At 42.8% G+C, this 19,315-nt stretch overlaps 1 protein-coding gene across 2 annotated transcripts in view; it reads left to right on the top strand.

The window, feature by feature from the left end:
- The first annotated feature begins 15,194 nt into the window (after nt 1-15,194).
- The window catches only part of TMPRSS6 (transmembrane serine protease 6), a 133,913-nt gene continuing 129,792 nt past the window's right edge, over nt 15,195-19,315 (top strand). For both annotated transcript variants that reach the window (XM_056524118.1, XM_056524117.1), the window contains exon 1: nt 15,195-15,305. In XM_056524118.1, coding sequence (XP_056380093.1) covers nt 15,234-15,305 — 72 coding nt within the window. In that variant the 5' untranslated portion in view covers nt 15,195-15,233. The remainder of the gene's footprint in view (nt 15,306-19,315) is intronic.

The raw sequence follows: 19,315 nt of genomic DNA, 5'->3' as shown, positions 1-19,315 counted from the left end.
ATTGCTCTATATTTACTCCTGCACTAGTGACCCTATCCCCCCACTCCTCCTCCAGTCTTTCTGCCCGGCTATCACCTTTCACTTTACCAAAATGTTTAATTTCTCCCTCTCCTCTGGTATCTTTCCCTCCTCCTTCAAACATTCCGGCATAACCCTGTTACTCAAAAAACATCTCTTTGACACTGTAGATCACTTCCTCCATAGTAGATCACGCCTCCATAGTAGTCTCCACTCATTGGTCTTAAAAGGAACCAATCAGCAGATTTTAGCATATGTAACGCTGGACAACGCATTATATATGCTAAAATCCTTATCCTCACCATACATGGGGGACGTTTTTGCCCCCAGGGATGGTGAAGATATTAAGTAATGTAGTCCCACCCCCCCCCCCCCCCCCCGGCTGACCCGCAAGTAGTCCCCTTGGCGAGGACTTATACTTACCAGCAATCTACAGTCCAGCCGTGGTCCCCCTCCATCTACTGAGGGAGCAGGGAGATGATGCAAGCTGTCAATCAAGCCGACGGGGCGGGGCCACGGCCAGAGCAATGCAGAGCAGTGACTGGTGGTAAACATAAGTTCCCGCCCAGGGGAATACTTGTGCGGCGGTCGGAGGGGCAAATCCATCCTCCAGGGATGGTGAGGATAGCGATTTTAACATACATAACGAGTTGTCAAGCATTAGGCTAAAATCTGCTGATTGGTTCCCTTTAAAGGGGTACTCCGTTGTTTTTTTAAAATATATATGTGCCCCTTTTTTATTGTGTTATGTGTTCGCCTGTGTTTGGTTTTGTCTTTCTGGGTGTCTTGGCTTTTATTTTACCTTTGTATTCTGCCCGGATGCTGTGTAGTTTCTGTGTGCCCTCTTTGCTGTCGACCACATTTTTTTTTCATTTTCCCCTCCATGTTGCAGTCGGAACGTGTCTATTTCTCTTTCTGATGTTGTCTGAGCCGGCCACCTGCGTGTTTTTTCAATCCAACCCCTTTGTTGAATATGCATTACTTTCGCACATTCAGTCCTCCTTCCTGGGTGTTGCATTGTTTTGTTTATGTTTTCTAATTGGATGGCTCTGATCCAATCACGCTCCTTCTGTGACGTAGTTGCGCATCGCCAGCTTTTTTTTGGGGGGGGGGGGCAATGTAGTTATGTTGCTGTGTGCGGCTTAGATCTGTTTGTTATGTGCATGCGGCAAACTGCTCTCTAGACTCCATGTACAGTATTGCTTATAAATTTGAATCCTTTCAGCCACCTACAGACTGCCGCTGCCAGGACTACTACTACTCCCATCATGGAACAGACTTGTTTCCAGGATGGGAGTAGTAGTTTCAGGCTGCAGTAGACTACCGGGGAGGCTACATTAGTGCTTGTACTACTAACCCCATCATGGAACAGACTCTGTTCCATGATGGGGATAATAGTACAGGGGCTGAGGGATTGATCGCACCTGGTCTCACTTCTGAGACCTGATCCGATCAAAAGTTATTAAGCAGGGAAGCATGGATGTACACAATGTATTTTTTAGTTTCATTTTAAAATTCACCGCCGGTAGCCCTGAATGGCTGGTACTGAGGAGCCAATCAGGGCTTCCGACGGTGCTTTTAAAATTGACAATGTATATTAAAAGAGCTGTGGGGGGCAAGATATGTAAAGCTATATATCTAGCACCCAGCGCAGATATAATTCTTCTATGTAACCCCCTGCCGGCGCATTATTAATGTATCCCCCGCAGGCGCAATAATTATTATATACCCCACGCCGGCACAATTATGAATATGTACCCCCCTAGGAGTAATTATGAATATGTAAAAAATTCCAAAGTCCAAAATAGCGCATTTTTGATCACTTTTTATACCATAAAAAAGGGAATAAAAAGTGATCAAAAAGTCTGATCAGAACAAAAATGGTACCGCTAAAAACTTCAGATGACGGCGCATAAAATGAGTCCTCAAAGCGCCCTGAACACAGAAAAATAAAAAAAAAGTTATAGGGGGTCAAAAGATGACCATTTTAAACGTATAAATTTTCCTGCATGTATTCATGATTTTTTTTGGAAGTGATACAAATTCAAACCTATACAAGTAGGGTATCATTTTAACCGTATGGACCTACAGAATAAAGATAAGGTATCATTTTTGACAAAAAATGTACTGCCTAAAAACAGAAGCCCCCAAAACTTACAAAATAGTGTTTTTTCATCAATTTTGTCGCACATTGATTTTTTTTCCCGTTTCACCGTAGATTTTTGGGTAAAATGACTAATGTCATTACAAAGTAGAATTAGTGATGCAAAAATTAAGCCATTATATATAATTTTAGGTGAAAATTTTTAAGAGTTATGATTTTTTAAAGTTAAGGAGGAAAAATTGAAAATGAAAAAACGGAAAAAGCCCGGGTCCTTAAGGGGTTAAAGGAGTACTCTAGTGCAGAGTATTCCTGCTCCGTTCTGCCCGGGCTGCAAAATAAATGAAAATGAACCATCACTCACCTCCCTGGGTTCCCGCGGAGCGCCACTACAGCTGTTCGGTCCTCCAGTCCATCCTCTTTATATTTCCGGGTGTAACGAAGCGTCACATGGCGCTCAGCCTATCGCCGGCCGCCGCGATGTTCAGCCTCGGCTGGTGATAGGCTGAGCGCCATGTGACGCTTCGTTACACCCGGAAGTATGAAGAGGATGGACCGGAGGACCGAACAGCTGTAGTGGCGCTCCGCGGGAACCCAGGAAGGTGAGTGATGGTTCATTTTCATTTATTTTGCAGCCCGGGCAGAACGGAGCAGGAATACTCTGCACTAGAGTACTCCTTTAAGGTTGTTCTGTTCTGTCTAAATCCTCTCTGATGACACCTGTCTCGCGAAACGCCCAGTTTAGAAGAGGTTAGCTATGGGGATTTGCTTCTAAACTGGGTGTTTCCCGAGACAGGTGTCATCAGAGAGGATTTAGACAGAAAAGAACAACCTTAACTTCAGAAGCTCATAAGTACTGAAAGGATTAAGATTTTTTAATAGAAGTAATTTACAAATCTGTTTAACTTTCTGGAGCCAGTTTTTTCCTGGAATAACCCTTTAACGCACAGACGGCCGGAGGTTCACACACACATATATATATATATATATATATATATATATATATACATACATACATACATATACACTGTGCGGGTAATGATTTTTTCGCTTGCAGGGGTAACATCTGCGCTGGGGGGCTAAATATATAACTTTATATTTCTTGGCCCCCACAACACTTTAAATATACATTGTACATTTTAAAAACCACGCAGGGAGCCCCAATTGGCTAACGGAGCGCATACGTCACTCCGAGCATGTTAGGCTGCCACTCAGCAGCCGCAAGCCACAACTGTCAGTCAAAAAAGGGTGGGGGGCGGAGCAGACAACTACTAAGGAGCTGAGGAGGAATGATTAGGTAAATGAGGCAAACTAAAAAGGGAAGGAATTAAGTATAAAAAAGGGCCGATTTTGATAAAAAAAAATAAAAAAAAAACAACGGCCGCAAGCAGTACTGGGAAATGTAGTACACACCAAACACAAACACAGGAAGTCAGACTGGACTAAACAAACAAGGTAAAATGAACGGATGAGCAAGCTCGCTTCAGGTACAGTACAGAAACAAAGTTAAGGGGAAGGTAAGCTGCAATTTTGAAGCAGAGTAGGGGACCAAAAAAACTTAAATGAACAGAGTACCCCTTTAAGGACTGCTCTCTTCTGGTTTTCTGCATATCTCTCTGACGGCTGCTTCGGTGTTATATTCTCTGCCTCTACTTCTCTTTTTCCTCTTATTGTTGGGGTTCCCCTAGGATCACTAGATTTTGTTTCTAGTACCATCTCTGTACTGATGACACTTCCTGCATGCTCCAATCTTACTCTATGGGAGTGCCAAAGAGACACCCGAGTGCTAGAAATGGAGCTCCCATAGAAATGAATAGAACAAATGCCATCATGTCGCATGTGCTCTTCTCAGAAAGCCAGGGCTCAGGCCAGAAGATCACAGGGGGTCCGAGCGGTAGGATCCCACATGATCAAATACTTATCCCCATATCCTTTTTTCCATAGACTACCCCTTTAAATACTCTTTTCTTAGGTTAGGCTTTAATAAGAGATAAAAAAAAGAGGAAATTATAATGCTATCAGGGAAACAGAAATGTGACATAAAGAGAAGGACTTGTCCAAGTAGTTCTGTAAAGATGATGTTCAATTTTTGATCAAACCCTTTGATCAAACAAAAGGAATAATGAAATATCACCTGCCCCAGCCAAATCCCGGTCGCATATCTCCACCCACCAGCTGGTCTACCATGGGTGGTGTATAGGTCAACCACGCCCTGGCGTCACAATAAGGTTAACTACACAGATTACCCAGCCCAACACCACATATTCATTTCTATTTGAGTGCAGATGAGTGCTGTACTTAGAAATAAATGGAGACATGAATGGAGCACATGCAGTCTACAGCACAAGTTCCTCATTGAGCACCAGGTCCTGCCCAGGCGATCTCGTTGGGCAGTCAGAACCCCCGTGATAACCTACTTCTCCCCTATCCTGTGGAGTTTGTTTTTTGTTGAAGTTTTATTTAAACAGCAGCTAATAGGAATATATGAATTCCCTTTGAGGAAAGTGTAGGATTTTATCAGAATTGTTTCAGGAAGGTATAAAATGAAATATATAGTGAAGGCTAGATAATGGTATTTTGTGGTTCCGGATTTGTTCTGCAAGTTGTTTTTCTTCCCAAAAGGTTATTATAGAAGGGCAAAACAATAATGATTAAAAAAAACATAAAAAAATAAATAAAGAATAATATATATATATATATATATATATATATATATATATATATATATATACATATATATATATATATATATATATATATACATATATATATATATATATATATATATATATATATATACTTATGCCTTTGGCTGTCCGGGCATGCTAGGAGTGGTAGTTTTGCAATAGCTGAAGGCACCCTGGTTGGGAAACACTTCTGTACACCCTAGTCCACCTCCCGTTATATGAAAAAATATATATATATTAATTGTGTAAAATAAAAAACGGCTTTTATGGCGTGCAGAAATGTCTGAACTATTAAAATATAATGTAAATTAACCAAAACGGTCAATGGTGTAAATGTAAAAATCCTGAAATATAATTTTTTTTTATTATTAAAGTAGTTTTGCAACAGCTGTAGGTTTGCCCCCCCCCCCCCATATGAATGTACAGGATACATTCACACGGGCAGGTTTACAGTAAGTTTAGTGCTTCAAGTTTGAGCTGCCGCAAATTTTCTGCCGCAGCGCAAACTCCTAGCGGGAAACTCACTGTAAACCTGCGCCAGTGCGAATGTACCCTAAAAACACTACACTAACACATAATAAAGGGTAAAACACTACATATACACCCCCTTACACTGCCCCCCCCCCCCCAATAAAAGTAAAAAACATTGTACGGCAGTTTCCAAAACGGAGCCTCCAGCTGTTTTAAAACAACAACTCCCAGCATTTCTGGACAGCCACTGACTGTCCAGGCATGCTTAGAGTTTAGCAACAGCTGGAAGCACCCTGTTTGAGAAACACTGGCGTAGAATACCCCCTATGTCCACCCTATGCAATCCCTATTTTAATCCTCAAATGCGCATGGCGCTCTCTCAATTTGGAGCCCTGTCGTATTTCAAGGAAACAGTTTAGGGCCACATATGGAATATTTCCGTACTCGGGAGTAATTGCACTACAAATTTTGGGCGGCTTTTTCTCCTTTTACCCCTTATGAAAAGGAAAAGTTGGGGTCTACATCAGCCGGTTTGTGTAAAAAAAAAAAAAAAAATTATGTTTACACTAACATGCTGGTGTTGCCCCATAATTTTTATTTTCACAAGAGGTAAAAGGAAAAAAAGACCCACAAAATTTTTAACGCAATTTCTCCTGAGTAAGGAAATATCCCATATGTGGGCATAAAATGCTCTGCGGGCACACAACAATGCTCAGGAGTGAGAGCGCACTATGTACATTTGAGGCCTAAATTGGTGATTTGCACAGGGGTGGCTGATTTTACAGCGGTTCTGACATAAGCGCAAAAAAATAAATACCCACATGTGACCCCATTTTGGAAACTACACCCCTCACGGAATGTAAAAAGGGGTATAGCGAGCCTGAACACCCCACAGGTGTTTGACGAATTTTCGTTAAATTTGGATGGGAAAATGAAAAAAAAAATGTTTGTTTTACTAAAATGCTGGTGTTACCCTAAATTTTTAATTTTCACCAAGGAAAATAGGAAAAAAGCCCCCCAAAATGTTTAACTTCATTTCTTCTGAGTATGGAAATACCCCATATGTGGATGTAAAGTGCTCTGCGGGCGAACTACAATGCTCAGAAGAGAAGGAGCACCATTGGGATTTTGAAGAGAAAATTTGTCCGGAATTGAAGGCCACGTGTGTTTACAAAGCCCCCCGTGGTGCCAGAATAATGGACCCCCCCCCCAAATGTGACCCCATTTTAGAAACTACAACCCTCATGGAATGTAATAAGGGGTGCAGTGAGCATTTACCCCCCACAGGTGTCTGACTGATTTTTGGAAGAGTGGTCTGTGCAAATGAAAAATTTAATTTTTCATTTGCACAGTCCACTGTTCCAAAGATTTTTCAAATGCCAGTGGGGTGTAAATACTCACTGCACCCCTTATTTAATTCTGTGGGGGGGGGCTAGTTTCCAAAATGGGGTTACATGGGGGGGGGTCCACTGTTCTGGCACCACGGGGGGCTTTGTAAATGCACAAGGCCTCTTACTTCTATTCCAACCAAATTCTCTCTCCATAATCTCAATGGTGCTCCTTCTCTTCTGAGCATTGTAGTGCACCAGCAGAGCACTTGATGTCCACACATGGGGTATTTCCATGCTCAGAAGAAATGGGGTTACAAATTTTGTGGGGCATTTTCTCCAATTACCCCTTGTAGAAATGTAAAATTTGGGGAAAAAACTGCATTTTAGTGAAAAAAAAATTTCATTTACACAGCCAACTTTAACTAAAAGTCGTCAAAACACCTGTGGCGTGTTAAGGCTCACTGTACCTCTTGTTACGTTCCTTGAGGGGTGTAGTTTCCAAAATTTTATGCCATGTGTTTTTTTTATTTTTTATGTTTTTGCTGTTTTAACACCATAGGGGCTTTCTAAATGTGACATGCCCCCAAAAACCATTTCAGCAAAATTTGCTTTACAAAAGCCAAATGTGACTCCTTCTCTTCTGAGCATTGTAGTGCGCCCGCAGTGCACTTGATGTCCACACATGGGGTATTTCCATACTCAGAAGGGATGGGGTCACACATTTTGGGGACATTTTCTCCTATTATTCCTTGTAAAAATTTAAAATTTGGGGAAAAAACTGCATTTTAGTGAACTTTAACGATAAGTCGTGGGGGGGTTAAGGCTCACTGGACCCCTTGTTATGTTCCCTGAGGGGTGTAGTTTCCAAAATGCTATGCCATGGGGGGGGGGGGGGTTTCTTGCTCTTCTGGCACCATAGGGGCTTCCTAAATGTGGATATGGGGAATTGTTGCTCCTTCCCTTCTGAGCACTCTAGTGCACCCACAGAACACTTCACATACACATATGAGATATTTCCTTACTCGAGAGAAATTTGGTTACAAATTCTAGGAAGATTTTTCTCCTTTTACCCCTACAAGTCTACAAGAACATGCGAGTGTAAAAAATGAAGATTGTGAATTTTTTCCTTCACTTTGCTGCTATTCCTGTGAAACACCTAAAGGGTTAACACACTTACTGAATGTTGAATAGTTTGAGGGGTGCAGTGACTCCTTCTCTTCTGAGCATTGTAGTGCGCCCGCAGTGCACTTGATGTCCACACATGGGGTATTTCCATACTCAGAAGGGATGGGGTCACACATTTTGGGGACATTTTCTCCTATTATTCCTTGTAAAAATGTAAAATTTGGGGAAAAAACTGCATTTTAGTGAACTTTAACGATAAGTCGTGGGGGGGTTAAGGCTCACTGGACCCCTTGTTATGTTCCCTGAGGGGTGTAGTTTCCAAAATGCTATGCCATGGGGGGGGGGTTTCTTGCTCTTCTGGCACCATAGGGGCTTCCTAAATGTGGATATGGGGAATTGTTGCTCCTTCCCTTCTGAGCACTCTAGTGCACCCACAGAACACTTCACATACACATATGAGATATTTCCTTACTCGAGAGAAATTTGGTTACAAATTCTAGAAAGATTTTTCTCCTTTTACCCCTACAAGTCTACAAGAACATGCGAGTGTAAAAAATGAAGATTGTGAATTTTTTCCTTCACTTTGCTGCTATTCCTGTGAAACACCTAAAGGGTTAACACACTTACTGAATGTTGAATAGTTTGAGGGGTGCAGTTTTTATAATGGGGTCATTTGTGGGGTATTTCTGATATGAAGGACCCTCAAATCCACTTCAAAACCGAACTGGTCCCTGAAAAATTCCAATTTTGAATTTTTTTTAATAAAATTTGAAAATTGCTGCTATACTTTGAAGCCCTCTGATGTCTTCCAAAAGTAAAAACATGTCAACTTTATGATGCAAACATAAAGTAGACATATTGTATATGTGAATCAATATCTAATTTATTTGGGATGTCCATTTTCCTCATAAGCAGAGAGTTTCAAAGTAAGTAAAAAAAAATGCAACATTTTAAAATTTTTCATCAAAATTTTACCACTATCATAAAGTAGAGTATGTCACTAAAAACTGTCTCAGAATCAGAATAAAAAATAAAAGCATCCCTGAGTTATTAATGCTTAAAGTGTCAGTGGTCAGATTTGAAAAAAAAGGCCTGCGTCCTTAAGGTGAAAATGAGCTGCGTCCTTAAGGGGTTAAAGGGGTACTCTGGTGGAAAAAAAATTTTTTTTACGTCAACTGATACCAGAAAGTTAAACAGATTTGTAAATTACCGTATTTATCGACGTATAACATGCATTTTTTAGGCTAAAATTTTTAGCCTAAAGTCTATCTGCGTGTTATAAGCCAATAAGCCGCTGCAGTTCAATGATTTAAAGCGGGCGCTTTAAATCAATGAACTGCAGTGGCTTTTGCAGGTGCAGAGACCTGCAGTCGCTGCCGGCTTCTCTGCCCCTGCCTGTCCTGGGGTCTAGAGCCTTGCTGCTGCCGCCGCGTCTCTCCCCCTGCTATCGGCGCTGCTGCCCCTTCTCTCCCCCTGGCTATCGGTGCCTCCGGTGTGGCGTCCCCTGTGTCGTTGGCATGCGATGCACGGCGCGGCGCAATGACGAGTGATGTCACTCATCATTGCGTCTCGCAGCGCATAGCAACGACGCAGGGGACGCCACACGTAGGCCAGAAGCAGCGCGGACCCGAACCCGGCAACAGGTAATTATACAACCGGGGATGGGGGAGAACCCGGGGCAGCGGTGCCGGCAATGGGTGCCGCTGCCCCTTCTCTACCCCTGTCTATCGGCGCCGCTGCCCCATTTCCGGCACTGCTTCTCTCCCCCTGGGCAGCGGCACCGATAGCCAGGGGGAGAGAAGGGGCAGCGGCGCCGATAGCAGGGGGAGAGAAGCGGCGGCAGCAGGGCTCTAGACCCCAGGAAAGGCAGGGGGAGAGAAACGGGCAGCGACGGCCTCTCTCCTGCTGCCTTTCCTGGGGGCTTCTGCGGGGGTCAGAAACAGTGTATCGGGGTATACACATGCACACACAATATCCTTGGTAAAATGAGGGTGCGTATTATAGGTCGGTGCGTGGTATACCCCGATAAATAGTAAAACTTCTATTAAAAAAATCTTAATCCTTACAGTTCTTATCAGCAGTTGTATGCTACAGAGGAAATTCTTTTATTTTTGGATTTCTTTTCTGTCACGGCCACAGTGCTCAGTGCTGACACCTTCCATGTCAGGAACTGTCCAGAGCAGGAGAATATCCCCATAGCAAACATATGCTGCTCTGGACAGTTCCTAAAATGGACAGAGGTGTCAGCAGAGAGCACTGTGGTCGTGACAGAAAAGAAATCCCAAAAGAAAATAATTTCCTCTGTAGTATACAGCCTCTAATAAGTACTGAAAGGATTAAGACATTTTTAATAGAAGTAATTTACAAATCTGTTTAACTTTCTGGCACCAGTTGATTTAAAAAAAAAAGTTTTCCACCGGAGTAACCCTTTAACGACAATGGTACTTAACGCACCATGATGTACATTTACACTCCGCCACATTTACACCTCCTTACATTTACAGTCCGCTATCAGCAGCCAGGGACCCGCCAGTAATGGCGGACATCCACGATCGTGCGGATATCCGCCATTAACCCCTCAGATGCCGTGATCAATACCGATCACAGCACCTGCGGCAGTGCGGTACTTTAAATGGCTGATGGGAAGGCCAGCAGTGCTGCCGCGGGGATTCAATCATCCATAATGGCGGACAGAGGTCCCCTCACATGCCTCCGTCCGTCGCCAGGGGTCTTCTGCTCTGGTCTGAGATCGAGCAGACCAGAGCAGAAGATCACCGAGAGCAGTGATCAGTGCTATGCCCGATGCATAGCAATTACCAGTATTAGCATTCAATTGATTGCTATAAATAGTCCCCTAAGGGGACTATAAAAGTAAAAAAAAAAAGTAAAAAAAAAATAAAAATTAAAGAAAGTTTAAAATGTGAAAAATACCCTCCCCCAATAAAAACGTCAGTTTATCCCATTTTACCCCCCAAAAAGTGTTTAAAAAATTATTAATAAACATATTTGGTATCGCCGCATGCGTAAAAGTTTGAACTATCAAAATATATTGTTAATTATCCCTTTTAGTGAACGAAGTAAACGTTTAAAAAAAGTCCAAAAATGCCGCATTTTTGTCACAGTTTATTCCCCAAAAAAATTACTAAAAAATTTATAAAAAGTAAAACCTAAGCAAAAGTGGTACCGATAAAAATTAGTGATCACGGCGCAAAAATCTAGCCTCCATACCACCCCATATACGGAAAAATTTGAAAGTTATAGGTGGTCAAAATAGGGCAATTTCAAACATACTAATTTTGTTAAAATAGTTTGAGATTTTTTTAAGCAGTATAATTATAGAAAAGCATATAACATCGGTGTCATTTTAATCGTATTAACCCACAGAATAAAGAAAACCATTTTTATCATAAAAAGTACACCTTCCAAAATTTGCTCAATTGCGGTTTTCTTTTTAATTTTCCCACATAAATAATATGTTTTGGGTTGCGCCATTCATTGTATGGTAAGATAAGTGATGTAATTACAAAATAAAATTGGTGATGCAAAAAAGAAGCCCTCATATGGGTCTATGAATGGAAATATATGACAGTTATAATTTTTAGAAGGTGAGGAGGAAAAAACAAAAATGTAAAAATAAAATTTGCCTGGTCCTTAAGGCCAAAATGGGCCTGGTCCTTAAGGGGTTAAACCAAGGATTTACACAGAAGTGTTGCTAGGTCTCCAAAAGACACGTGACTAGAGCCCATAGCCCAAGCCAGACCCCTAACCACACCTTCTTCAGCCACACATTTATCAATACCCTCAGCCATGTCCAAAAACACCCAGCCTCCTCCTCTGAAGTTCTCACTACAGTGTGGTTGCAGCAATCAAGCTACTTCCTTGAACAGTGAGTACCGGTAGTTCATTTTTCCCTTTCTTCTTTATCGGGCCTGGGCCATCTTGAAAACTTCTCCCAGCTATGAGTTGCCTCCACAGAATCTGCCAGACAAATATTTAAGGGTCATTTTTCCAACACAATTTACAGTGGGGATCAAAAGTTTGGGCACCCCAGGTAAAAATTTGTATTAATGTGCATAAAGAAGCCAAGGAAAGATGGAAAAATCTCCAAAAGGCATCAAATTACAGATTAGACATTCTTATAATATGTCAACAAAAGTTAGATTTTATTTCCATCATTTACACTTTCAAAATAACAGAAAACAAAAAAATGGCGTCTGCAAAAGTTTGGGCACCCTGCAGAGTTAATATCTTGTACTGCCCCCTTTGGCAAGTATCACAGCTTGTAAACACTTTTTGTAGCCAGCTAAGAGTCTTTCAATTCTTGTTAGAGGTATTTTTGCCCATTCTTCCTTACAAAAGTCTTCCAGTCCTTTGAGATTTCTGGGCTGTCTGTCACGCACTGCTCTTTTAAGGTCTATCCATAGATTTTCAATTATGTTGAGGTCAGGAGATTATGAAGGCCATGGCAAAACCTTTAGTTTACGCCTCTTGATGTAATCCCCCGTGGATTTTGAGGTGTGTTTAGGATCATTATCCATTTGTAGAAGCCATTCTCTCTTTAACTTCAGCTTTTTCACAAATGGCATCAAGTTAGCATCCAAAATTTGCTGAAATTTTATTGAATCCATTTTTTCCTTCTATTCATGAGATGTTCCCTGTGCCACTGGCTGCAAAACAACCCCAAAGCATGATTGATCCACCCCCATGCTTAACAGTTGGACAGAGGTTCTTTTCATTAAATTCTCTTCCCTTTCTTCTCCAAATGTACCTTTGCTCATTCTGGCCAAAAAGTTAAATTTTAACCTCATAGGTCCACAGAACTTGTTTCCAAAATGCATCAGGCTTGTCTATATGTTCATTTGCAAAGTTCAAACACAGATTTTTGTGGTGAGGACGTAGAAGAGGTTTTCTTCTGATGACTCTTCCATGAAGACCATATTTGTACAAGTATCTCTTTATAGTGGAATAGTGTACCACAACTCCAGTGTCTGCCAGATCTTTCTGGAGGGATTGTGCAGTCAAACGTGGGTTTTAAATTGTTTTTCTCACAATCCTGCGAGCTGTTCTGTCTGATATTTTTCTTGGTCTTCCAGATCTTGTATTAACTTCCACTGTTCCTGAATACTGCCATTTCTTAATTACATTCCGAACAGAGGATATTGACATCTGAAAACGTTTTGCTATCTTCTTATAGCCCTCTCCAGCTTTGTGAGCATCAACTATTTTCAGTTTCAGATTTCTAGATAACTGCTTAGAAGAAGCCATGGTGCTGATTGTTGGGGCAAGGTCAGATGAGTCGGGGCATTTAAAACCTTTGAGATTGACATCACCTGGTCTTCCCAGATGATGATTGAGAACAATCCATGACACTGGCAGGTCTAAGCTTTACAAAGAGGGCAGTGCATGCTATAAATTCTGCAGGGTGCCCAAACTTTTGCAGACGCCATTTTTTTGTTTTCTGTTATTTTGAAAGTGTAAATGATGGAAATAAAATCTAACTTTTGTTGACATATTATAAGAAGGTCTAATGTGTAATTTGATGCCTTTTGGAATTTTTCCATCTTTCCTTGGCTTCTTTATGCACATTAATACAAATTTTTACCTGGGGTGCCCAAACTTTTGATCCCCACTGTATTCAAGTGCATTGCCTCCACACATTAATAGTACCCACTCTTTGTCCCTACATAGTAGATACACCCCTCTGTGACCCCCATATAGTATAACATCCCCTCTGAGTGACCATATAACAGGTACATCCCTCTATGCCACTATATGGTAGATGAGCACACTCTGTTACCCTATATAGTACATAGGCCCGTACACTTTGCCCTCATATAGTAGATAGGTCCTTACACTGTTCCTCTATATAGTAGCTAACCCCCCACCCATTGCCCTCATACAATGCAGCCTCTCCCACCCCCACCCTTCTTGGCCCTTTGCAGTGAAGCTCCGCCATTCCCCTATATATAGTGCAGATTCTCATGTGAAAAAAAAATACCCGATATATATCGCACCCCTGAAGGTCCTCTCTCTACTTCCAGTGCTTCGGTCCCCTGCAGTTCCATTTCTCTATGAGCTTCCGTAGCAGGAGTGTGCCTCGCACCTCCTTCCTTGTGCGCTCCTCTGGTTTCTGGACATGGCAGACCTGAGTCTATGGCTGTCAGACCAGGGGCTTCAGCCACATTAACCCCCAAACCCTTAGCAATGCCCCCCGGCATATGTACCAAAGATTATGCAGCTGCTATGGGGCCATTGGGGAGAGGGAGCCCTGTCCTGGTTGGTCCTATTTCTTTTTCTATCGGTTAGAACCTCTGCAGAGTTCCCCTGTCCAGAAAACTGCATTGTCAGCTAATAGGTGGAGAGGGGAATTATCCAATGGGTCATTCAAAAAAGCAAAGGGAAATAAACACCATACTGTTCTTTCATGGGGACATTATACATGCCATAACAGATGCCATTATAGAAGGCCCAATTTATTATTTGCTATAGGACCCTATTTCCTCAATGTACACCTGTGCACCACTGCATTAGGACATGTTCACAGATTTTTGCAACGTGGATTTGCAAGATAATCCTTGGAAGGCTGACCCTCAGATTTCTGCCACCGTTTTGCGGTTTAATTTGCTGTGGACCCGCACATAAATTACGTCTATTAAATGTCGGCTAATCTGTATATGACAGCCTGCCATGGTGTCCATGTGGATTCCATGGTGAGAAGTGTAATGTCACCAAACTTTTTTTACACACCTTTCTCCTGCATTTCAGTGCAGTGTACGCTTCAGAATCCACATGAACATTATTATTTACATTACCCTTAAGCATCTGGGGGATGTCTTCTGTAGCTAGAGCTTTTTGCAGTATGTGGAATCTGTGAAATTTTAGGGGGCTTCTGTATGGCATGGGGGGTATTGGTGGTGTAGTTAGCGTTCTAAAGTTGTCAGATGTGGTGGGCACCTTGGGGGGGCATCTATAAAGCTGTAGACTTTATATTAGTATGCATTCAAGAGGGTATTTGGGGCTTATGCTTTGATAAAAATTTTATATTTTTAAATTTTGGAAAAACCTTTAAGGCAGGGGCACTAAGAAAATGTTTGAATTGAGCCCATCTATATATGTTACAACACCCTTGGATTGGAGTGTGTTCACATGCGCCGGTCCACACTAATCACCAGATTCCACATCTGTGTATTTAACAATGATCTCTGCTCCCTGTCCTCCTGTCCTCTTGTTCATGTCTCACATTGATCATGGTGATCGCTGTGTCTGTTTTACACCATGTTTGCAGCCTGCTTTGCATGCTAAGTGTTAGTGTCCCACAGGACTCCTGTTCTTTTCCAAAACAGCCAGAGGGGCAGAAAAGGACTAATCTGTGGGGAGCTTGGGGACGTGTCAACAGCAGTCTTGTGTATGAGTTGGTGTGAGGTTTGTGTACCTGGTACAGAATGTCCCAGCAGCACGACTGTCAGCTGTACGTCCAGGTGACCTGGAGAAACAAGCAAAATGTCACTAGATCTTCCCCTTCCTGAGTCCACAAGGGCCATCGAGGAAAAGCCCCCAAAAGAGCTAAGTCAGGTAAGCAGCAGAAGAGATACGTACATGGACAGGTAACATACTGTACTAGAATGTAGCAGAGCTGATTCTGTTATTGAACTCTCTGGTATCTGATATATTGACATGTTGGGCAAATGACAAAATCAGCTCTGCAGTATGGAGAAATTTAGATGTAATTTTGGTTGATATTAAGCAGGTCTTTAATAACATGTTGCTATGCAGGTGTTGTAGAACTATACATTTTAGCATATCCTTTCTTATTAAAAACCTAGGTAAATATCTGAGACCTGGACATATTAATAGCGCTACCCAGACTGTCCCCCTACATCCTCAATGTATATTATACAATATTATATTATATACATTATTATTAACATTGCTGTATTTTTGTTCCTCTCAATTGTCTTTCCTTTGAAAAAACTGTCCTTCCATTTTTTGGGGACATTTGGAGACATTAACTATCCATATTTTCTATCATGATACATAAGAATTGTGTAAATGTAAATACCTGATAGGGGGCTCTAACCAGGTGGAAGTAAAACAATGGATATCAATTGGCTTATCCTTTGGTTATCCTAAGATGCTTAGAATAGGGTATAACTAGCTGAATGGTGGAAGACCACTTATAGGCAAAACAGGCAGCCGCCTAGAGCGCCCTCTTAACTACTTTTAGTAGGGGTCCGCTTTTCCAGGTCTGCCATCCGGTGAAGGTTCGAGCTAACCGCTAAGCTTTGGTTCACACCTAGCGGCTGCAGTGCCATGCCAGAAATAGGCGCTGCCTGTTGGTGAACATAATTAGAGCTTAATATATATATATATATATATATATATATATATATATATATATATATATCTCAATGTCTGTATGTGTGTGTGTATGCACTGTATGTATGTATGTGTGTATGTTCCAGCATCACTTCCAAACGGCTAAAGATATTAACATGAAACTTGGCACACATGTTACTTATATGTCAACAACAAACATAGGAAAGTTGATTTAACCCTTACTCAGCCCCATTTGCCAGGGGCGGGGTTTTTGTTTAAAGTCCCAAACAAGTCTATGGGAAATATATGTTACTGCATAACTTCCAAACGGCTGGAGATATTTCGATAATACTTGGTCACATGTTACTTATATGTCCACTTAAAATATAGGATAGTTAATTTAATCCTTAACTACCCCCATTTGTGAGGGTCAGGGTTTTTGTTTAAAGTCCCATGCAAATCAATGGGAAATGTATGTTCCCACATAACTTCCGTACAGCTGGACATATTTCAATACCTGGTACACATATTACGGGTCGAGATAGGAGGTCGGGATGGGAGTTTGAGATAGGAGGTCGAGATAGGAGAACAGGATATGAGGACGGAATAGGAGGATGGGATAGGAGGTCGGGATAGGAGGTCGGGATAGGAGGTCAAGATATGAGGACGGGATAGGAGGTTGGGATAGGAGGTTGGGATAGGAGGTCGAGATAGGAGGTTGACATAGGAGGTAGAGATAGGAGGACAGGATAGGAGGCCAAGATAGGAGGTTGACATAGGAGGTCGAGATTTGAGGAAGGGGTAGGAGGTCGGGATAGGAGGTTGATATAGGAGGACGGGATATGAGGACGGCATAGGAGAAAGGGATAGGAGGTCGGGATAGGAGGATGGGATAGGAGGTCGGGATAGGAGGTCAGGATAGGAGGTCGGGAGAGGAGGTCGGGAGAGGAGGTCGTGATAGGAGGTCATGATAGGAGGTCGGGATAGGAGGTCGGGATAGGAGGACGGGATAGAAGGACGGGATAGAAGGACGGGATAGGAGGTCGGGATATGGCAACAATATATGAGGACAGGATATGAAGTCAAAAGCTTCCTCCTTTGTTTATTTTCCTCCCCAACAAGGATTAGGAAGGAAAAAACGGGCAACGCCAGGTACTCAGCTAGTACAGTAACCACCCGACATGCGAAAGCCCTGACATATGATCAAATCAACATACGATGGCCTCTCAGAGGCCATCGCATGTAGATGTCAGCATCGACATACGATGCTTCTATATGTCGGGGCCATCGCATTAACTGCTATCTGACAGCGCAGACTGCTTAAGCTGCTGTCGAATAGCAGTTTAAGCATCCCGGACAGGTTCACTTACCTATACCCGCTGCTCCGGGTCCACTTCGCGATCCTCTGGCGTCTTCTGCATCTTCTCCGGGGTCCAGGCCTCGCTTTCCGGCGTCGTCATTACGTCGCTGCGCACGCCGTCCCGGCACACCAACGTAGTAACGTCACCAGATAGTGAGGCCCGGACACCAGAGAAGATGCGGAAGAAGCCGGAGGATCCCGAAGAAGACGCTGGAGCAGCGGGACAGCATCGGGAGCCCCTGGGACAGCATCGGGAGCGGTGAGGACACGGTCCGGAGCGGCGGGGACAGGTGAGTATTAAATGCACTTTTTATATTGCACGAATCCCTCAACATACGATGGATTCGACAAACGATGAGTCGTTTGGAACGAATTACCATCGTATGTTGAGGGTCCACTGTATATATATGAAACTCTATGTGTGTATGTTCCAGCATCATGTCCAAATGTGTTAAGATATTTACATGAAATTTGGCACACATGTTACTTATATGTCAACAACAAACATAGGATAGGTAATTTAACCCTATTCACCCCCATTTGCCAGGGGCGGGGTTTTTGTTTAAAGTCCCATACAAGTCTATGGGAAATATATGTTACTGCATAACTTCCAAACGGCTAGAGATATTTCGATAATACTTGGTCACATGTTACTTATATGTCCACTTAAAATAAAGGATAGTTAATTTAACCCTTAACTATCCTCATTTATGAGGGTCGGGGTTTTCGTTTAAAGTCACATGCAAATCAATGGGAAATGTATGTTCCCACATAACTTCCGTACGGATGGAGATATTTCAATACCCGGTACACATATTACGGGTCGGGATATGAGAAAGGGATAGGAGGTCGGGATAGGAGGTCGAGATAGGAGGACGGGATATGAGGATGGAGTAGGAGGTCGGGATAGGAGGTCAGGATGGGAGGTCAAGATAGAAGGTCGAGATAGGAGGTCGAGATATGAGGACAGGATAGGAGGACGGGATAGGAGGTTGGGATAGGAGGTCGGGGTTGGGAGGTCGGGATAGGAGGTCGCGATAGGAGGTTGGTATAGGAGGACGGGATAGGAGGACGGGATAGGAGGATGCGATATGAGGACGGGATAGGAGGTCGAGATAGGAGGTCGAGATAGGAGGATGGGAAAGAAGGACGGGATAGGAGGACGGGATAGGAGGATGGGATAGGAGGGCGGGATAGGAGGTCGGGATAGAAGGTCGGGATAGGAGGGCGGCATAGGAGGTCACGATAGGAGGTCGCGATAGGAGGGATAGGAGGACGGGATAAGAGGGCGGCATAGGAGGTCGGGATAGAAGGTCGGGATAGGAGGGCGGGATAGGTGGTCAGGATAGGAGGTCGAGATAGAAGGTCAAGATAGGAGGATGGGATATGAGGACGGGATAGGAAGTTGGGATAGGAGGTCAAGATAGGAGGTGGTCAGGATAGGAGGACGGGATAGGAGGTGGGGATAGGAGGTTGGGATAGGAGGTCGGGATAGGAGGTCGGGATATTAGGTCGGGAAATGAGGACGAGTTATGGGGTTGGGATATGACAACAATATAGTAGGACGGGATATGAAGTCAAAAGCTTCCTCTGTTGATTTTCCTCCACAACAAGGATTAGGAAGGGAAAACCGGGCAACGCCGGGCACTCAGCTAGTATATCTATATATATAAAACTCAATGTGTGTGTATGTGTGTATGTTCCAGCATCACGTCCAAATGGCCAAAGATATTAACATGAAACTTGGCACACATGTTACTTATATGTCACCAACAAACATAGGATAGGTGATTTAACCCTTTCTCACCCCCATTTGCCAGGGGCGGGGTTTTTGTTTAAAGTCCCATACAAATCAATGGGAATTATATGTTACTGCATAACTTCCAAACGGCTGGAGATATTTCGA

This window comes from Hyla sarda, chromosome 6 (genome assembly GCF_029499605.1).
Source record: "Hyla sarda isolate aHylSar1 chromosome 6, aHylSar1.hap1, whole genome shotgun sequence".
Taxonomy (NCBI): Eukaryota; Metazoa; Chordata; class Amphibia; order Anura; family Hylidae; genus Hyla; species Hyla sarda.
Note: the sequence above shows the minus strand (reverse complement) of the source record. Positions and strands in the feature narration are given on the sequence as shown.